The 22,174-nt window shown below is 33.2% G+C and overlaps 1 protein-coding gene across 4 annotated transcripts in view; it reads left to right on the top strand.

The window, feature by feature from the left end:
* The window catches only part of LOC145277794 (uncharacterized), an 87,265-nt gene that overhangs the window by 22,441 nt on the left and 42,650 nt on the right, over positions 1-22,174 (top strand). For all 4 annotated transcript variants that reach the window (XM_080129613.1, XM_080129614.1, XM_080129612.1 and 1 more), the window contains exons 3-8: positions 4,733-4,906; positions 7,270-7,341; positions 11,992-12,101; positions 15,609-15,716; positions 21,823-21,916; positions 22,041-22,171. In XM_080129613.1, coding sequence (XP_079985739.1) covers positions 4,733-4,906; positions 7,270-7,341; positions 11,992-12,101; positions 15,609-15,716; positions 21,823-21,916; positions 22,041-22,171 — 689 coding nt within the window. The remainder of the gene's footprint in view (positions 1-4,732; positions 4,907-7,269; positions 7,342-11,991; positions 12,102-15,608; positions 15,717-21,822; positions 21,917-22,040; positions 22,172-22,174) is intronic.

Raw genomic sequence — 22,174 nt, 5'->3', positions numbered from 1 at the left:
TTAGACGGTTATTGAAGCACCTGTTCCGTATAACTGCAGATGTTATAACTGCATAGCTCCACGGTGTTTCGGTAAGCCGCATCTTGCCATTTCGAATAGAGTTCGCCAGTTTCTTTCGGCCGTTCCATCTTGACGAGGCGAGTATGGCGCTGAGATTTCCTGTTTTATATTGTTACGGCGGAGTAGTTTTCCGAAGTCGTTTAACTTGAACTCCGAACGATTATCCGACCTCATTATTTTTATTTTGCCGTATGGGGAAATAAAAATAAAAAATACCTGCCAGAAATTTTTCGGTGGCAAGTGTGGCATTACATTTGTTTTTAATAAAAAAAATTTGCAAATACGGCACCAGAAAAGTCGTCAGTGAAGGAGATGGCGAATTTGTTCCCGTTTAAATCCGCTGGTTCTATGGGGCCGGCTAGGTCTGAATGTACTAAATTCAGAATATTTGTAGCTCTCTTGTTGGGAGATTTATTTCTTTTCTGGGGAAATTTTCCTTGGATGCTGACGTTGCAGTTTTTGTTGTTTGCAGTCTTATTTTTATTTCATCCCTTCGACCATATCAGGTAGTTTTGTTATGTCGTCGTAATTGCAATGGCGGAATATTTTATGCCACGTGTGGATATCATGGCATTGATGGCAACTGTCTTCTGCATTTCCTTTCTCCATAGTTTTTAGGTAATATAGTCTGCTGCGCATAGTATTTTGAATTTCGTTCTGTTTTTATGTTTTAGTATATTCCCGTCTTCTTCGAAAATAACTGTCGCTCCGTTTTGGGTCGCAGTTTTCATAGAAAATATATTCTGTGGATATGAAGGTATAAGTAGTGACCCTTTTAAGGTAGTCGTAATGGAGTTTCCATTAGTGTCTAAAAGGCATACTTCAGCATCTCCTCTTTTTAAGGCTAAGCCACTGGTTTTAGTTCCGTCTGCTAACTCCATGTAGTGGTTCTCAGAACGAAATGTTGGGTCGAAATTCTTACATTTCTTCGCGTCTGTTATAATGTGTGAAGTAGTCCCTGCGTCGACTAGTAGGTTCGTATGCAGTATTAAGTTCCGGGTATAGTAGTAGTCCTCCGTTTTGAATGCGAAGGAGTTTTCTTTGGTGTCAGCTGCCTTTTTCATTGTATCTTTTCGCTTATAACGGCAGAACTCTCTTTTATGTGTGTTACTTTTACAGTAACTACACGACTGTTTTCGCTGTTTGTGTTTGTTGTTGGGACATTCTTTCGATAAATGTCCTTTTCCGCCGCATGTAAAGCACGATATTTCACGTTCGTCATGGTGGTGACGGCTCTCCATCGTATCCCCTGAAAAAGACGATGTCAATTTCATCACTTCGTCACTGGTCGACTTGATTTTATGCTTCAATGTTTCGTCGAAACCATGGAGTTCTGTTTTAAGTTCCATAAATGTTATTTCTTTGTTGCTGTGTGTCACATAAATCGAAAATAAGGGCATCGTCAACTGTTAGTGTTCGCGTAATATTTTGAGAGCTTTTCTCCCATTATCTGTAGCTTCTCTCATTATTAGGGATAAACTTTTGTCGTCCAGAAACTGTACAAGTTCGGCGTAAGCATCTTCATTTCTCTTAGTGTCGCTTCTGTCTCTATTAAGGTGTATACCTAAAATGGCGTCCTTTAGGCTGAGCGTGCGTAAATGACATAACAATTTTGTCTCCCAAATTTCGTATTTGGTTTCATCTCCGTCAAATAAAAGTCTTTCCATAGGCTTCCATTATCTCTCCTGGGCACATAACCTGTTGCGAGTTGCATTTCAGTGAAAAGAGAAAAGGGAAGATTTGAAGGAGAACACGGACACACGTGTGACGGGTATAAAGGGAAGTATATTTTATTATTGGGACAGGGAGAGGAAGCGGGGAGTAAAAAGGGATTATGGGATTACAAAGTCAAAGGGAGGTAATCATAAAAGGGTCCATGATAAGAGTTATCGTACTTACTTTCAACATCTGGCTGTAAATAAGAACTAGACTACTGTATAGCACATCCGAGGGTATAGGCTTGCTCGTAAGCTGTTCTACGTGTAAGAGTTTTATTCTCCAGCAGACGTTGTCTTACCTGGGCCGTTAATGAAGGCGTCCAAAATGTGTTGCTCTTGAGCCTCTAGTGCCGTCATTGGGTAGAAACTGTAATCTTTGCCCAGTGTCCGAAGACTCTTAAGGAAATGGTCCAATCGCAAGTAGGTGTCTAGTAAATATCTAATTTTTGGGGCTTTATGTATTCAGTACACCGATTGCTTCTTCGTAGGTAATACAATCCGAGATAATTTCGTTGACTGTATGAGACAGGTAGTTGGTTAGGAGCGCATATATATATATATATATATATATATATATATATATATATATATATATATATATATATATATATATACGTAACATCATGTGACGTAATTATAACTCTAGTCATGAAATTTTTCACTACTAAACGTTTAAGCTTAATCTAACCCCACCCCATGTAAATAACTACTGCCTCAACATCATTATATATATATATATATATATATATATATATATATATATATATATATATATATATATATATATATATATAATGATGTTGAGGCAGTAGTTATTTACATGGGGTGGGGTGAGATTAAGCTTAAACGTTTAGTAGTGAAAAATTTCATGACTAGAGTTATAATTACGTCACATGATGTTACGTCATGAAAAAAGCACAGAAACGAGATTGATTTGTTTTTCCTTTCGGTTGAGTATATTAAAGTGAGGAGACGTTTATTTTGAGATCCACAATCCTTACGAGAATGTGGCAGAAATTATAACCAATCTAGATATACATTGTTGTAAATTGCTGGGGGAAATAAACACCAAAAGAAAATAATGGCGTTATTTGTCGTTTTTAAACTCCTCACATTGCTATAGCTACGAAAAAGATGTTGAGATGTTGAAATATCCACAGAGCAATTTGTGATGAGTAAACAGAACAGGACTCCAAATAGAACACTAACTAGTGATATTCGTGTACTTGTATAAAATACAAACAGTGTTATTTTAGATAGGATTTTCATGTGATATTCAATTTTCACAGTATCTGTTGTTTATTAAATTATTAGGTGAAAGTATAGAATATTCTTAAAACGCCTTCTCTTTGTTGTGAATAGATTTCTAAATAATAACGTTATTATTTCAGCATGGTCCATTAGGTGTATCAGAATTTGGGGGGAATTTTTGACACCCCTAACACGAAACTGCGAATAAAATATAAAAATACTCGTAATTTCTCTTTTAAAGGTGGGTTGTTTATTTTCTTTATGGAATATACTTCAAAATAAACTATTAAAGATGTTTAAAAAATAATAGAAATATTATTTTTTAAAAACAGTGTTTACAAAGTGCCGGCGCGCCTTCATGCAGCCATTTTTTACGTAATGAAATCAATTGAATTTTACGAGTTAATTTTTTCAATTTTTAAACTTTAAAAATCTATCAAAAATGTTTCTATTGCTTAAATTTGTACGATATTTTCAGGGTCAATGTGAAATTTTATGCTCTTTCTAATAAACCGAATATAATATTTTAGACAAACGTTTTTTTATTCACCCCCCCATTTTGAAATGTCTATTAAAACTTTAATAATTAATTTACGTACCAAAGTTTTATATATCACAAATTGAAGATAAAAGATCAATAAATAATATATTGTAAATTAAAACAAAAAAAGAAGTGTTTTTTTTTTAAATTTACCTGTAAAGTCCAAAGTGTAAAACCTTTTTTTTTAAACCACGTTGATTATTTTTAATTGGAAGCCTATGTTCTTATATTGTCCAGTAAGTAATGGACGCTGACGACAATTTTTCTATTTCATTCAATGTTTTCTTTTTTTTCAGATATTTAAAAAAAAATCACTCGATAAAGAAGAATGAAAATATAATAAATCAAAAATTTATGTATTTCTTTGAGAAAATAAAAAAAATTCCTCGAGTGTTTTTCTTTTTTAAGGCAAAAACTTATAAGTAAAATTTTACTATTTTTAAACTATGGGAACACATATTTCTTCAGGCACAAGGCTAGACGTCTAACGCGAACGTGTGGTTTTTACTGCCTTCTGTCCATCCGTAGTTCTAAACAAGGACAAACGGCGACTTCCGGTGGTTTGATAAAGACGTAAAATTGCTTGCGTAATCGCGCTTTTTTCAAACAGTCGTTTAAAAAATTATTTTATTTAAAAAATAAATGTAATTTAAAATATAAATATGAATGAATTCTGAACAAAGAAGCATGGAATTAAACATTCAATAGTATGTTTTATAGGTAAGTGATTTTTTCGAATTTATATCGATTTTTTATAACCGAAATAAGTAAAATTTCGTTGATTTTCTTCAAATGTTTTTTAAAGAAAACCGATTTTTAAAAAAAAACAAATATTGCATAATTTGCTATTAAACCTGTTTTTTTTTTTTTTTAATTTGGTCTTTGCTCCTTTAATTGAAAAAAATTAGGGTTTGAATTACATTTTTCAAGTAGTTATTACCTTGTAAAGATAGGAGGTCGAATTATTCAAATTTTTTTCACGCATTCTTAAGATTGGTTTCTGACACTGCTAATGATCCATATTCTGTATAAGTACCGTGATTCGTTCCAGTCTAGGATCAAGAAGCACTTCATTGTATTATCCTACTTTCAAAATTTCTTAATTGGTTATTGGGATAAAGTGACCATATTATTTATTTTGTTGCTTGTTTATAAATTTCAGTTAAGGCTGGCGGCGCCCCATTAAAGTCATGTGTAGTAAACATGTCGCCATTGTTGCAAATGGTCTTTGAAAAGAAAAGTAAACCCGTCAGCCCTGTGAAGAAAAAAGTAGACATCCTCGATTATTTGCTCGATTCCACCAATTTTGACATTGACATCCTTCAATCGTTTACTGGTAAATATACGATCATTTTTTATTTCTATTTCTTTACTGCCTTTACCTACACAGCATTGCCCGAGATTTATTGAAGACATTTTAGTTTGTTTTTGTTTTGTTTTTTTGTTTGTTTTGTTTTGTTTTGTTTTTGTTTTTTGTTTTTGTTTTTTTTATCTTTGTGTTTTTTTATTCGTCTACACAGTTTTAGACTTTCAACTAGTAACGTCAAAGTCATGAGTTCGCTACTACAGATGGACAGGATTTTTGTTTGCTTTCCGATAAAATTAAATTAAATATGAAAGCCCAAATAAAAATCTACCAAGTGTAAATTATTTCTCATATTTTACGATCATTGTGTTGGTTGAACATAAAAGCAATGACCAACACATTAATGCCGTTGAATTTGATGCCATGTTGACAGATGACAAGCTGATTCTCTAGTAATAAGACAAGAAGCTGTATTTGTAGCTGAGTCCTGTGTGTCTACTACTGCGTGTCAGACAACTGTTACTGTTTTTTTTTTTCAACATGAGTTATTCTCCTTGTTGATCTTTTTTTATTTTAATTGATTATTTAAGTGTTCTGCATTAACATTTGTTTGCGCAATCATTGGCCTTTTGGCTAGGAGCAGAGTGTAGTATCTGTTCTGTTGCTGCACTTGATTTGTTCTATCTTTGAACAGTGAACTAAAGTTCTTCAAGACTGAGGCAATTTTTATTTTTGTTTTGTTGGATTTTCGCCACATTAAAATTCGATCTTGAGTCCAACTTTGCCCAGGTAGAGAGGCAAGTAAACAGGAACATTCGTTAAGGCTGGATGAAGTAATTTTTAAAATAAATTGTAGCTAAATGTGTTATTATATTGCTTAGAACACATGCCAACAATAAAAAATGGAAATTGGTTTGTCAGAAGACCTATTTGATTTGTCAGCTTAAAAGCTATTTGAAAATCTGACTTTGCATATTAGAGTTTATTATGCCTCATTGAGCATTTCTTATCCTATTGCAAATTTTAATAAACATTTTAACATTTATTTGAATTTATATAAGATCTGTGCAATCTTATAGTTGTATGAATTAAGCACTTTTTTCAATATTTCTTATATTTGTACCTCTCTATTAATTCGTTTTGTGTTTTCCAGTTGGTTGACTAAAACCTTACTTTATATAAAAATAATGAATAAACAAAGTGTCTTATCTAAGCACTTTTATTAAGACCTTCTGTGTGCAAGGTCTGCTGTTTTCATTCAGCATGGTTACGATTTTCAGAAGTTAATTTTAATGTTATCTTAATAAGTAAATGCAAAATTTTCTTGCGCTAATTGTAAGGTGAAAACGTGTATACTTAACTCTCCATTTTTTATATGTTTTTACATTACTGATGATGTATTTTCAAATTTCATTTCTGTGTTGGACTCTACAGACTGCTAGCGATTTTAGCATGGCACTTTCACCTTGTGCAAAATAGTTCCCAAATAACACACAGTAAACTGTATTTCTTTTACAGACCAACACATTCTCTATGTTTACCCTGGCAATTGATGCTTGTTTCGATTTAACATGGACTTTTGTGTAAGACTTAAGTCCATAATTTGAACACCCTTTTTGTGTGCCATACATTATGTTTCTGTTACGTTTAGTTTTGATAAATCTCTATGAGAAAATAAATGCATGTACATATATTTATTCATTTTTCATTTTACTACAATGAAATTCTCGGAAATTAAAGGATCCCTTTCTAGATTAATATTTGATCTGGATATGAAATACATAAATATCCGAGTGTTTCATTACTGTTCTCCTAAGCCTCTCAAATGTTGAATTCATAGAGTGAAAATCATTAATTTTCCTCTTCTGAAATGATCAGCCAACTATGTTATAGTGTATCTTCCCTGTAGTCTTTTCGACTCATTGGATTCCAGGACAAGAATTCATCTGGTCTGCTGAAGTGTTCTGCTAAGTGTAGTTAAATTCATAGTAATAGAATTCTATTTGGGGTTCAAATATTATGTTATTTTGAATATTTGGTCCGGATTTACTTGTAAGATGTCCTGACAAATCTTTTTACAGAGAGACATTAGTCACTCTAAGACAGTGTCTAATAGGTATTCAAATTCTCTGTGTGTGTGTGTGTGTGTGTGTGTGTGTGTGTGTGTGTGTGTGTGTGTGTGTGTGTGAGAGAGAGAGAGAGAGAGAGAGAGAGAGAATACTGCCGTGCCTTTATACTTGTCTTTTTTCTCGTTTAATTTTGACCCTCGTGTGTACTTAAGAAAACATATTCAATGCGGTGGTGCCGATGATATGTCCATCACGTATGCCGCTATAAAAACGTATACAATGAAATATTAAATATTCTAATTTTATGCAACTTTACATTCATAGAAAAAAAAGTTTACTCCCCACAAACGGATCCCTCTGGGCAGATGTTTTATAAATATCTCTGTGAGAAAGCTAGTAAGTACCGTTTCTTTACAACATTCCTTCTTTTCTTTTCTTTTTCCAAGAATTTTATGTCAATCTTTACCAAGTCGTTCAGAAAATCTAATCAAACTCTTCTTTTTATTTAGTTTAGTTTTGTTTAATTGTTTCTTATCATGGATCTTATAGTTAAGATTACCGATGCTATAGATAGTATTTCAGTCAGGGTATCAGAATTTTAACTTTGATACAATTACAATACGATACTAGTATAAGAAAATGATATTTGATACTAGAGTTCTATAGTAACGCCACTGTTAAATGCTCTAATTTGTTGCATGCCATTCAACGCTTCTAAATGGTTTCATTGTACTCATTTTCATTCAGAAGGCTTGTCAAGATGTAACACTTTCAATGACAAACGTTTTTATATATACATGTGCGGGTTGGATGGTATACAAGCTGGTTTTATCACCTTTGTCTGCTGCCGAAATTTCTCTTTGCCAGGAACGATTCTGTTTTACAGATCTGTGTTATCATCCTGCACCTAGTATGACTCTTGTCAAAACTTATACTAAATACAGACGTGGGGGTCCTTCCATGTAACACATATATAAACATACATATGCATACATTTATACACATACTCAGACAGTTAACAATTAATACCTTACATAAATTTAATCGTGTATAGTGGTCTGTCATTAATATTATTAAACACTATACACAATTAAATTATACACTTAGTTTTAGGAAAATTGTAACAGATCCTTTTGACTGGTAGAGTTTTCAACTAGCAACGTCAAAGTCATGAGTTCGCTACTACAGATGGACAAGATTTTTGTTTGTTTTTAGATAAAATTAAATTAAACACGAAAGTCAAAATAAAAATCTACCAAGTGCAAACTATTTCTTGTATTTTACGATCATTGTGTGGGTTAAACATAAAAGCAATGACCAACACATTAATGCCGTTGAATTTGCTGGCATGTTGACAGATGACAATCTGATTCTCCATTGGTAAGCCAAGAAGCTGTATATGTAGCGGAATCCTCTGTGTGTCTCCTACTGCGTGTCAGACTGTAAAAACACAATCAATGAGGTGCTCATTTGAAGACAATTTCAGGGAATTGGTGAGCTGCCCATAGATATGATGTTGGTCAAATCAGCTCATAATTTAGTTGACAAATTGACATGCATGCTGTGGTGGTTTGACACAATGAAAAAGGGGAACGGAACAAAGTTATTGATTGGTGCTGTCCATGTAGATTAGCTCGATACTAATCAAATCATATCAATCAACGAACACAATGAACATCAATAAGTATGTGTTGCACCACCTACTTTGTCAACTTCCCATCAACAACTAAGGCAGTTGTTAAGTCAGCTATAGAAGCATACAAAGATTGCAAATCTATCAACAATTCACTGAAGGAGGTGAAAATAAGAGTTGTGCAAAAGCTAGTAGATAATAAGAATGAATGTACGATTCGCCAGGGGAAGACAGCGTTTTTAGTGCAACCCACGCCATAAGTTCCTTAGATAATGGCTACACATTCTGCAATAGCGAATTGAAAGATGTTCTATATGAATGGGAAATGAGATAAACATTGAACTGCATAAATGTTCAAAATATGGGTTGGCATATGGTAAAGCAAATTGCGGTCATAATTTGTTGTTCTGATCAGGTCATCTATTGTCAAATGATGAGACCAAAGAATGATACTTCACATATTTTACACCGACCAATATTATCATCATCATCATCATGAGGAAACCATCTTCTAGAGAAGACAATACATTTAAACTGCAATCTACTTTACCATACTGTGGCATCGCTTTACTATGCCATTTCTAGGCTGGACATGTGTGCATCTGAATTGTAACCTCACTCAAATATAAAATTACAGTGAAGTGGATTGAGGCAATGCCACTGGTTTAAAGACAGGAACATAGTCTTCATCACGTTGGAACTCCCATGTGAGTCAAGTCCTCGAAGAACCAGTATACAGCCAGAATAGATGGAGATGAGGTGACCAAGATAGTCAGCCGTCATTCCATAATGGTGGACGTTCATTCTCTGGATCAACGGTGCTTAAGGAAGACCTAACATTAGCACATTCTCGGGGAGTGATTCGGAATCTGCTGTTTAGAGATGTGGAGTCAGGGGAAACAGAAATTCTTCCATCTTTGATAAAGACAACTCTCACCGAGCTGCAATCATAATATCAGGGAGGAGTGTGACAACTGTAAATGAATCACCTGAAACTAGAAGGCTACATTGTCTCAAATGCATTGCTAAGTCAGAAAACATATTGTAATTATGCGTGGAAGATATGTTTTAATGATTTAATAAAAATGGGAGGCCAGCTGACCAGTTCCGCCCTCACTCTTGTAAAGCTGGATTGAGTGCTTTTTATTTTTATTTTTAAAAGCGAGATGAGTACAAGAGGCAAAATATGCATTTAAAATATAATTAAAATAAAGTGTGCTAACAGGGAGAGAAAAAAAAATGTGGGGAGACACTATATATCTACAATAAATGTAGCATGATTTATGTACAATGATAGAATCGGCTAAAGGCTAATCAGATTCAAACGTAAGAGGCATTTATATATATATACATATATATATATATATATATATATACACACACACACACACACACACACACACATATATATATATATATATATATATATATATATATATATATATATATATATATATATATATATATATATATATATGAAGGCCTCCTTACTTTTATTTATTTATTGCTTTCAGTAGCGCTCTGGATGTCCCCTGGCATTTTTCTCTGTTCACTGATAAAATTGTTGTTTTTTTTTTATTCATTATATTTTGCTTGAAAGTCGTAGATGAACTTGATTTTAAAACAAATGAGTTCCTAGATAATGAGAGATAAAGAAATAAGTTTTAAAAGAAATATGTTAAGCACACTTTTTTAATATTGCTTGATTATTCATAGCCTCCCTCAATAGTTTGAAACAAACTCTGAAGCAATAAATTATGATTATAATAGGACACTCGATTAATGATATATGCAACATAAAATAAGTGTTCAATTCCCTAGATATAACAGGTGTGTGCAATATTACAGTAGGCCACTTAGAATGTGATAGATGCTGAATCCAAATGTACTTAATACTCTAAATGCAGCTGGTATGTGTTATAATATAATTTTAAATTCTTATTAAGTCTTATGTTGAATTGTGCAGTGCTCAATATCCTACATAAAATAAAGAGCATAAGAAAAGCTATCTATCTATCTATACTTCTATAAATTCGGTTGTCTTTTGTGTGTATTGATATTCATATTAAAAACCCTCTTTTCTATTTATTTAAAAAGAAAATACAATTTTCTTATATCTTGGTTGTGGAATTGCATTCACTAGCAAACGATCTAGCTAATTTGCATATTCTTTTAAACATTAATTTTAATTAATTCCCTATTAGTTGCTTCGGTTTTTTTAATGGGATAATCATCTTTAGTTAACTATTACCTGTAATTGTATTCATGCAGATATTCTACATGATTTATACTTGCATAATATTTTCGAAAAAGTTTATAGTAAACACAAAAGTGTTTCCATATATATTTATGTATACGTATATATTTTTGTTAAACAAATCTATCTATATCCATAAAAGTGAACGTGTCTGTGTGTCTGTCTGTGTACATTTCCCTACGCAATAACTCTGTCAATTTTTAGTCTACAGACTCGAAATTTGATATACAGGGTACTGAGATTTGGGAAAATCGATGTGATCGGTTTTCGGCCAGAAATTTTGCTGTTAAGGAGTCAAAGTTCAACGATTTGACCTTTGAGAACTCTACCAAACTCCTCCGGCAATTTTTGGTCTAAACACTTGAAATTTCAGGTATAGGTTCCTTGGACATGGATCTAACTTAATAACTTTATTAGAGCCCTAAACAATAAATGTTAAGGGGTCATAATAGGGGTCAAAGTTTAAACAATTGACCGTTTTGTTTTGTTTGTTTTTTTGCTCAGCATACACCTGCAAACACCCGGGTAACGCCGGGCACCCATGCTAGTAGAGATATAAAAGAGAAATAGAAATAAAGAAGAGAGGAGAAAATAGTAGATTTAATTGTATATGCTTTTCTGTTTTATTCTGTGGTATTCATTCTGTCGTCCCAGGCAGTTCACCTTCCCAGGCATTACCATCTCGCTTTGTGAAAGAGTTAGTTCATGGCTAACTGTCTGAGGTGCTCTGATTGGAGAATATCTACAGAGCTGCTCAGGCAATATTTAAGGGCTCAGAATGTACTTGTGCAGTTGTGCACTAGTTTATTCTCTCCACCTTGTGTTATGCATCTTTTTGTGGTGGGAGGCAAATAAATATCAAAGCAAAGAAAAAAGCGAAAAATCGGAAAAAAAAAACAGCCATTGATTGTGAGCCACTGTTTTTTTTTTTACTAAAGTGACAAGTCAATTATTATTTTCATATTTATTGGATGAAATTGAGTTTTAAGAGTCCTGTTGGATTTAGAGTGTCAGCCGTGCCCTGATTGAGTTTCAACCCTTTTTCAGTTTTTTAAGGTTTTTTTCTGTAAATTATTAATGAATACCATTTAAAAATAAAGCAATTGTTCCAAAAAAGTTTTATTTTGTGAAGAATGTTCCCTTTTTATTTTTTCAGGAGTGCCTATCGTTAAATACATATTTGAACACCTGCAAGACGGTGATTTTGTTATGCGGCAACATTACCTGAGGAAAGACAAACTGATGCTCTTTATTGAAGCTCTCAAGGTTGACTCTAATTTTAAATTATTTACTGTGTTATTAAGAGAAGAGCTAAAAGTATAATTTGAGCCAATATTATAAACACTTATTAAAACAATGGATCATTTTTTTCTGGTTATATTTTTATTCAAACACTCTTGTGACTCAAATATTTGACTTAAATATGAATGTTTCTGCTAGTAATGGAATTTTGCATGCTATCTGATTTAAATTAAATCAAAAGATAGTAAACAGTGTGATGGTGAGAAAAAGGAACTCAAGCAACACCTCAACTTTGGGATTAAGATGTTTTTATATCTATATATCTACAAAAGTGAGAATGTGTATGAAGACACTTGTTAACCTATACACTCAAAGAATTTTTGATCTACAGACTTGAAATTTGGTATATAGGATATATATATGGGGAAAACATTTTAATCCGTTTTTATCCGGATAAAAGGGCTGGTAAGATGTAAAAATCGAAAAGTTGGTACGTGGGAGTCATTGGATTTTATCTGTTTGCTGTTTCACGAATATGCATTCATGAATAGTTCACATTACAAATTACTCATGTTAAGAATAAGTAGGTTTGAAAACACCTTTTAAGAATCTATAACGCTGGCCTAATGGTTATCGTACTTGACTCACTGTCTTTAGGTTTTGGTTTCGATCTCAGCTCAAGCATGTTTTCTAATTTTCCCCTAGAAGAAGTGAACGGTTTAGAACAAAACATAATACTCTCATGCACATGTCTCATTTCCGGATTAATTAAAATATAATATTTATGCGCATTTTACGACCGAGTAACGCCAGGCAGCTTGGTAGTCTTAAAAAAGTAGAAAAATAGAAAGTTTTATTGAAAATAAATGATATTTACAAAACTTATATGTGGCAGACTACAGGAAAGAAATATGTGGCAGACTACAGGAAATAAAGAGGTGTCAAATTGAATAACGGAAATGCGAATCAAGCCAAGCTAGTTTCATTAGGCAACATCTGATTGGTTCTTCCTCAGTCAGTCGGAGACATCGTCAGAACAAGAAAAGGACTCCGTTTAAAAGAGGGTTCTAATAGTCGTATTATACTTCCTATGGTAGAAAGTCTGCATGATGTTGTTAAAAGATTCATAAGACTTGTTAAATAAAAAAAATAATAATTAGAAGAAAAGAGTGAGGTGTGTAGCAATTAGATTTTTATGTTATCTTTAGTGGAAAGGGGACCTCTAAGAATAATACCATGTATGCTCAATATGATTTTTTAAACACAGTATTCTTTTTGTTTTTGTTTTTTTAGAAATTAATTTCATTTTTATTATAGCAAAACGGTGTTTCTTTTATTTGCAAGCCTAATTTTCGTGCCCCTTTTTTTTTTTTGTTGTTTAATTTCTACCTATGTTTGAACATCTATATAATATTACGCTAAAGCATTTTTTATCCTAAAGGACGTTATCATCTTCCACACTCATTTATTTTAATGAACTCGTTCGATTGTGAAAGAATGAAACGCAATGTAAAAAGTAATTAAAAATATATTGGTGTTGTTAAGGTGCAAGTTATGAGTTTACCCTTTTTAAAATGAATCAAATTCTGTTATCCCGTTTTTTCTTTTAAAAATGATTTTCATTTTTTTACTCTAATGCTATGTTAAGATACAAGTATTTTTGACATATTCGTTTCATTTCGACAAAGAAAATTATTTTCATCGAAAAAGAATGATACATTATTTTCTGTATATTAGTAAACCTTAAATGCATGTATTATTTCAAGAGGTATATTAGGATTAACGATAAATTATACCGATAAGAGCTATTGGCGATCAAATGGATAAAGACATAAACTGGTGACTTGGGTGTATTAAGTTTGAATCCAGTTGATTTCATAGCATCACTTTCATTTGCGGATGTTGGCAATCTTCATCGCGTTCCTCTTATAAGTATCTCATTCTAAACCAAAATCGAGGAAACCAATGCTAACGAGAAAATTATACCAATTAAAAATGTTGTGCCGTGCTGATTCATATAAATTTACTTTTATACAGGTACATGAAGAAACCAAGAATTTCCATAGAATCTTATTACTTTTTTAATATTTAGCCTTTATCTGGAAGGCAGGTTTTAAAAATAGATTTATTAACCGATTATATTAATTTTTGATAACTGAGCAATATATTTTAAAACATGTTGCCAGTTCAGATTCAGATCAACATAAAACATTTTAATGTAAAATTTGATATTCAAGGATAGTAGTCAGAAAAAGGAATTAAGAGAACATTTTCGGGAACTATTGCATAAAATATTTAACAGAATTTAATCCACATAGAGATATTGCTATTAGTTCAATAAAAAATGTGAGTTTTTGTGAATTATTTTCTTAAAAATTGAAGTGAGAAAATGATTAAAAATCAAAATATTCAAAGAGGTTGTGATGAGCCAAAACGTGAATCAATGTAGTTGAGAAGGTAGACGTTTAGAAGGGAACAAAGTTGGATTATATTGTATTTCTTGATAGCGGAAGAGGGTTCTGTCTACGATAATTTTATATAGGAAATTGATCTCAACCTGTGAGTGTGTTTCTTTTGGAATTTTTATTTTTATTTTATTCTGATAAGTGTATGCCTAATCGGTTGTTATTATTATCTTGAAAACAATTTATTTTGTCTTATTCTGAAGCCATATCAATTAAGAACAGAATAGGAAAAAATAGATTGAAACATATATTTGCTAAAAAAAATATTAAATAAATAATTGAAAGATTGATAATAAAATAAAATATATAGAAATCGGGACAGACAAGCTATTATTAAATATAAATAAAAATGAACATCATTATAGACATTGTGTGCTGTCTTGGTTTTTCCTCAAACAGAAAACAATATGGCTGACGAGAGCCTAACATTATTTACCATTAACTGCCCCCCCCTTATGTTAGGCTTGAAACCGACGATGCCAATGTTTTTCTGACCTTCTGTACATATCATTTTTAAGTATGGAAAGGGATAGTTAGACTTATTATCGTTGAATTTGTTATTGTTAAGTTGACTTTTTAAAACATGAGAAAATCTAAATAGCGTCAATCTTTTTGTTGAGGTGGTCGCTTCAGGCTAAAAAATAGTGGGAAAAAAACACAGATTTACCTTATTACTAAATCTAAGTTGGGAGAGGGACTTTCCAGTCGGAAAGAGGTAAGGTAAGTTATTTCTTATTAACTTAAGAATGAAACATCAACAACAGAAGAGATGACATGCTACATTGAATATCCAAAAAAATTCAACAAATTCAGAACTTTAAAAATATGCAGGTCGATAAGAAATAAAATTTTATTGCATTTGGTAAAAGTTATTGGTCGTATATTTATTATTACTTTTTATTTTTGTCTATATTATACTATGTGATTACCCATTTTCCAAGTAAACGAATAAAATAATATTTTTCTTTCAAATGTTTTCTTTAATATATTGAACTATATATTTATTATATTGAACTATATATTTATTATATTGAACTATATATTTATTATATTTGAACTATTTCAGAAAAATACAACAATGGATAGTCTGGACCTGACTGATAATAACATCTGCTCAGAGAGTACAATATTATTGGTCGATATGTTAAAAAATAATTCAAAGATATTCAGTTTGGTGAGTAGGTGGCTATAAAATATTAGTTATATTTTATTAAAATATTCAGTTCTTATTTGATCCGTAAAATCAAAATATGTTTGTGATCAGGTCAATAATGACCATTTTATTATCTAGTTGTTTTTCATGTTACGGAAGCAAACACCTTTTTCCCCTTACTTCTTGGAATGCATCCCACGTTAAAGTACACCTATGGGGGAGAGTGCAATTCATCCATAGCTTTCCTTGATGTATTGGTAACAAAAACACCATCTAGTTACCATACATCTATATACCGTAAACCAACATTTACAAGATTGTACACTCGTTGGGATTCATTTTGCCCTAAAAAATGTAAGATAAATCTAATTTGGACCCTAACACATCGTGCCCTTATGATTTGTTCCAAGTTAAAATTAGATCAGGAATTGGAAACAATTACGGATACTTTATCCAAAAACGGGTACCCACTAGATGTGATTAGGTCAGTTATTCAAAGGAAATTGGCTGAATTCTCTCGAATTAAAGGGAATATAGTGGCCAAATGTCCAATTTATCTTCGTTTGCTTTGATTGGGTACAGTAAGTGAGAAATTTGTCAAACAAATAAGTTCAGCAGTTCATGGATGTTATTTTACTGCCCATGTGCATGCTGTTTTCTCTACGAGAACTTTATTACCATCTTCTCGAAAAGACGTTCTACCCCCCCCCCACACACACACACCATAATAGTAACGTTATTTACAATTTTGAATGCGGTTGCGGTGCCAACTACTTGGGTCGAACGACATTAAGATTAGATGGAAGAATCCAGCAACACATACCCAGTAAAATTAGGAATGGAACCTACCGGGCAACGGACGTTGTTACTAACACATACGGGTCTTCAATTACTGATCATTTACTTAAAAACCCGTCTTGTGCAGCAAACTTAAGCACGGACTCTTTTTCGATTCTGAGTCGTGCTCATTCATTATATCACCTTAAGATCTTGGAGACTATTCACGTTCGACTTAGAAAACCTTCCCTTTGCAAGCAAAGGAAATGCCTCCTGGTTTTGAATGTGATTAATCTCTAGGGTATTCGACCATAACGCTGTTTTATTTTAATCGTTTTCCCACTTTCCTCCCCTCCGTAAATTGAATAAAACGTAATTTTAATCGCTTTTTCATTCTTTGTTTAAAAAATTCTCTCGATACAGCTTTGAGAAGCGAGGGTCGAAACCGGTCAGCTGGCTCCCCATTTCTCTTTCTTTCCTCTCCTGTTCCCCTTTTTCCCCCTTTTTGGAGAGAAGATTAAAGATATATATATATATATATATATATATATATATATATATACAAAGTTACTTTTAATCATGAATCATAAAAGTCCTCCCTTCCTAATTGATATATATATATACATATATATATATATATATATATATATATATATATATATATATATATAAATATATAAATATATATATATATATAGGGACCGGACAATATTTTTCGGACACTTTGAAAAAAGTACTTCAATGTGGTTACTAATACCAAAAACCTTTGAGATTGTAAGTACGTAGTTGAGGAGTTAAAATCCACTACGAGTGTAATCATTTGTTTTAGTTTGGCTTTGATAATTTTAGTTTTTTGTGATTTTTGCGAAAACTTGCGCGACACTATTTTTCGGACATGACGAAAAATCTTATTTTATTAAGAGCTATGTTCATGTATATGTTGCTGTATGCAAATTTTCTGCTTGTACACATAGCTGTCATCATTAGAATCAATTATCTGTTCTATTCTACTGGAAAAATAATTAAGTTTAATGAGGTAAAATGCATTCAAAAGAAGTCGTTTGTTTGGCACGGAAGAAGCGGGAAGATGGCCTCAGCATCAGAAGGATCGCCATAGATTTGAAGCTGTCGAAATCAACGGTCGAATAGATGCTGAAGACAAACTCCGAGCCGAAAAAGAAGAGAGTACGAAAAGATCAATTGGCAAGAGGAATGAAAAGAGAATGAAGAGGACTGTGACACGGCTTTTGACATCTGGAGAAAAAGTTACAGCAAGAAAAGTTAAGGAGAAATGTGAATTGGATGTAAACATCCAAACTATACAAAGAACGCTGCATATGATTGGTTTGAAATATGCAAAGGCTAATAAAAAAAATTAAACTAACAAAGAAACACAAAGGAGTAAGACTGGAGAGTGCTTAAAGGTGGTTAAACAAAGCATGTTGATTTTAAGAAGGTTATATTTACTGATGAGAAGCGTTTCAAGTTGGATGGGCTTGATGGATGGTGTACCTGGTCGAGAAGAGGTGAGCCTACTGTACTGAACAAACGACAGATGGGAGGAGGAGGAGTTATGGTTTGGGGTATGATCTTTGCTAATGGAAATATATGGTTGGAGTGACTGAAAGGACGACAGAACAGCAAAAGCAACAAACAGTTGCTGGACTAGAAAGCCCTACCAAGGATAAGAAGAGATGGGGAATGATTTTGTTCTACAGCAAGACAATTGCAGCATCCATGTGTCAAAACTCATGAAAGAATGGATGGCTAAAATGAATATGACTACTTTGGAATGGCCTGCAAAAAGTCCAGGTCTAAATTTAATGGAAAATGTTTGGGAAATGTTTGCGCAATTTGTCTATGATGGACCTCAAATAATGAAAGAGACTCAACTATGTGAACGAATACTAGATGCCAAAAAACGAATATTAGAAACACGTAGAGATGTTATTGTGCATATGTTTGATCATTATGAAGAGAGATTGATAAAAGTTATTGAGAAGAAAGATGATATTACAGACTATTAACAGTTTTTCAACAATGTCCGAAAAATAATGTTGTGTGTGTTTTGTAAAAGATGAGGGAATTAAATATTTTTCCTTACCTAATCGATTTTCTTCCATTTTTATTACAGGTATTTTCTTTATATGTCTATGCTATTCTATTGAAGGAATTTCGCCTCTCTATGGTACTCGGAAAGTCGAATACTAAAGTGTCCGAAAAATATTGTCGGGCCCTTGTATACATATGTATGTATGTGTGTGTGTGTGTGTGTGTGTGTGTGTGTGTGTGTGTGTGTGTGTGTGTGTGCGCGTGAGCTCTACTCACATATTGAGAACTGTTGAAGTAAATATTGAATTTCGATGCATAAACTATTATATCTCGCTTATAACATTTTATGTGGATACATGAAATAATTATAAGCACACACACACACACACACACACACACACACATATATACATATATATATATATGTGTGTGTGTGTGTGTGTGTGTGTGTGTGTGTGTGTGAGAGAGAGAGGGGGGGAAGAGATAGAGAAAGAGAAGAACCCCAAAAAAAATTTTAATTTCATTATATGAAAATAATCAATTTTTTCTGTTTGTCAATAATAGAGAGGAAAGGCGTTGAGTTAATGCAAAAACCCTTATTTCCAGAAATTTGGCATTTCGTTTTATTCAACAGTTATTATATTTTTCCAAATAATCTGACTCTCCCAATTAAGTACCCCAAAAAGAAGAGTGTTTACATACTTACTAATTACTAATTAGCGACTCCTTTTTTCCACCCTAAACACTGAGTCTTTTGTTAATAGAAGAGAATTTTGGTTAAAGCATCTAAATATTTTCATTTTGTCTTACTTAATATTATCTACATAAAACAATCAATATTTTATGTTTTATTGTAGCACATCGCAAGGAACATCTCATTCTCATTATTACTGTGACGTCTCTCAAGTGATCCTTCCTCTAACATGCTCTCTCTCTCTCTCTCTCTCTCTCTCTCTCTCTCTCTCTCTCTCTCTCTCTCTCTCTCATCGTCTTTTTCCTTACAGTGATCCCATTTCACATACGGCTAGGTATTTGCACATAGCCCTTATATGCGCTCTGTTACAATATTTTCTCCAGAACTTGCGCCCATCCTTACAAAACTGTTTAAACGTTGTCTTAAGGAGAATTGCTTCCCGTCACCCTAGAAAATCTCATCAGTATGCCCCGTATTTAAAAATTCAGGTGATCGCTAATCCCCCTCACAGTACAGGCCAATAAGTCTCCTGTGTGTCATGAGTAAGTTGCTGGAATCTGTGTTAAATAGAGAAGTAATCAACCATCTTAGTAAAAATAACCTTCTTAGTGACACCCAATATGGTTTCCATTCTGCTAGATCTACAGCAGATGTGCTTACAGTTATATCTCATAGGATTAGCGAATCTCTCGACAGAGGCTACCTTTCTAGGGCAATTGCTCTTGACATATCAAAGGCCTTTGATAGAGTATGGCATAAAGGTTTACTTCAAAAGATCTCCAGCTACGATATAGCTGGAAATGTCTTCTCAATTATTAAATCATTTCTCTCTGATAGGTTCATAAGAATAGTGGTTGATGGGCAGAAATCAAAAGCTCTTAGTATTAATGCTGGAGTCCCTCAGGGGTCCATCCTGGGCCCAACTCTCTTCCTGATATATATTAATGATCTTCCAAAACATATCCTTACATCATTCGTAAACATATATGCTGATGACACTACTATCTATGATAGCACATCTAAGACCGTAAACGGCCAAGTTCTCTCTGATTCTCTCTCCTCTGATCTTGAGCAAGTGGTACAATGGGGAAAGAGGTGGCTTGTTAGTTTTAATGCATCTAAAACCAAGCTTTTATCTTTACATCATCAATGCTCTGATCCGCATCTGACATCAATTGAAATGAATGGCTCTCGTCTTGGGGAGGCATTATGTTTTGACAAGCTTCTGGGCTTGACCTTTACTCCTGATCTTAATTGGAACACATACATTAAATCCGTTGCCAAGGCCTCTGGAAAAATGGTGGGATCCTTCTATCGATCCAGTAGATATCTCACTGCTGATGCAATTCTCTATCTATATAAGAGCTAGGTACGTCCAAAGATGGAGTACTTTATCCACATCTGGGTAGGAGCTGCTAGAAAGGACTTATCCTGCCTTGATAGAGTTCAAAATAGACTTCGTAGCCTTGTGAGGGGTGTCATTTTCTTTTTCTTGCAACCTCTTTCTTACAGAAGAGATATTGCGAGTTTGCCTCTGCTTTATCGTTATTTTCATGGCAGGTGCTCGGCTGAGCTCCATTCTATGGTCTCCCCTCTCCAAACTTTCACAAGAAACACCCGTCTAGCAGAAAACACTATCACTAGTTTCCCCCACTTTTTATCTGTGCCTAAACCTAAGCGTAGATTCCATGAGCAAGGCTTCATTCTTAGAACTGCACGCCTAGTGAATTGTCTTCCGTTTTTCTGCTTTCCAGCTGACTATAATATGGTTATCTTCAAGTCTAATGTAAACAAGTTTTTGATGAGCCGTTCCATATAAGTTAACAAATTTACCGAATCTCCATTACTAACGGTTACTATATTGTCCAATTTCTACTGTACACTCTTTAACCCTTGTTCTCGAGTGGCCTCTTGGCCTTGATAAGTGGTGATGCCTATGTAAAAAAAAACAAAAAAAAACACAGGTTTATGTTAACTCTTATCTTACTCACTTAAACTGCTTATAGAGAAATGGATTCTTTTCCAGTATTAAATTAAAATGATACCATTGTGTGATTTAATGAAAGTTTCGGAATTCAAACAACCTTGTTGATGTTTAATGTCAAATTTGGTGCAAATCTGAAATATTTGAATTTTCAGATAGGGGATATAATATGGAAACAACCCCCTAAAAACCCTTAAAAACAATTTGAAGAAACGAATTTGGGGAATATTTATTAATGATGCGCATTGTTAAAATTTTACAAAAATCGGAGGCATCCAAATTTTCACGAATGACTTCAAGCCTGTGTTTTCTTCCTTTGCATTAAACTAAATACAGCTCACATTACGGCCTCTTATGCAGCCGTGTTCCTAAATTAATAATGATCAGTTAATTAGCGAATTCTGTACATATATAAATATATATGCACCCCTAAATTTTTATATATATAAAGATATATGGTTGTGTGATTGCACATTGTTTTTTGTTTTTTTTTTGTTTTGTTTTGGTGGGTGGGAGGGGTCTTTTTTTGTAATTTAATTTCATTGTGTATATTATAAATATTATTAAATTTTAGATGTTTTCTCGGTCATATTTTTTATGCTATTTTTTCTTGATGCCAGAACCTGTCGCATAATTATATCGAAATAGAAGGCGTGTCTGCTCTATCCACCCTGCTGAAGGTTAGCTCAACTCTTACTAGTCTCTTCCTGGCTCGTAAGTTAAATTTCAACTTTGTTTTCTACCCCATTTATCATTTTTTGTGGTTCCTTTTGTATCCATCATCGAAATGGTCTTTGAATTCGTTCATCTTGTTTTTCTTCTTTCATCTTTGTTGTAGGCAACTCTTTAGAAAATGAAGACATTATTCCATTGCTGAAGACTCTTCGGACCAACTTCTTTCTCACAACGTTGGATCTTAGTTACAACAAAATTTCTTCTGAAGGAGGTTACTACCTTGGCAGTTGTCTGGTA

Source organism: Euprymna scolopes, chromosome 6 (genome assembly GCF_053919585.1).
Source record: "Euprymna scolopes isolate OS-2025 chromosome 6, ASM5391958v1, whole genome shotgun sequence".
NCBI lineage: Eukaryota > Metazoa > Mollusca > Cephalopoda > Sepiida > Sepiolidae > Euprymna > Euprymna scolopes.
The sequence above is the reverse complement of the archived record's forward strand: the minus strand, read 5'-3'. Positions and strand labels throughout refer to the sequence as shown.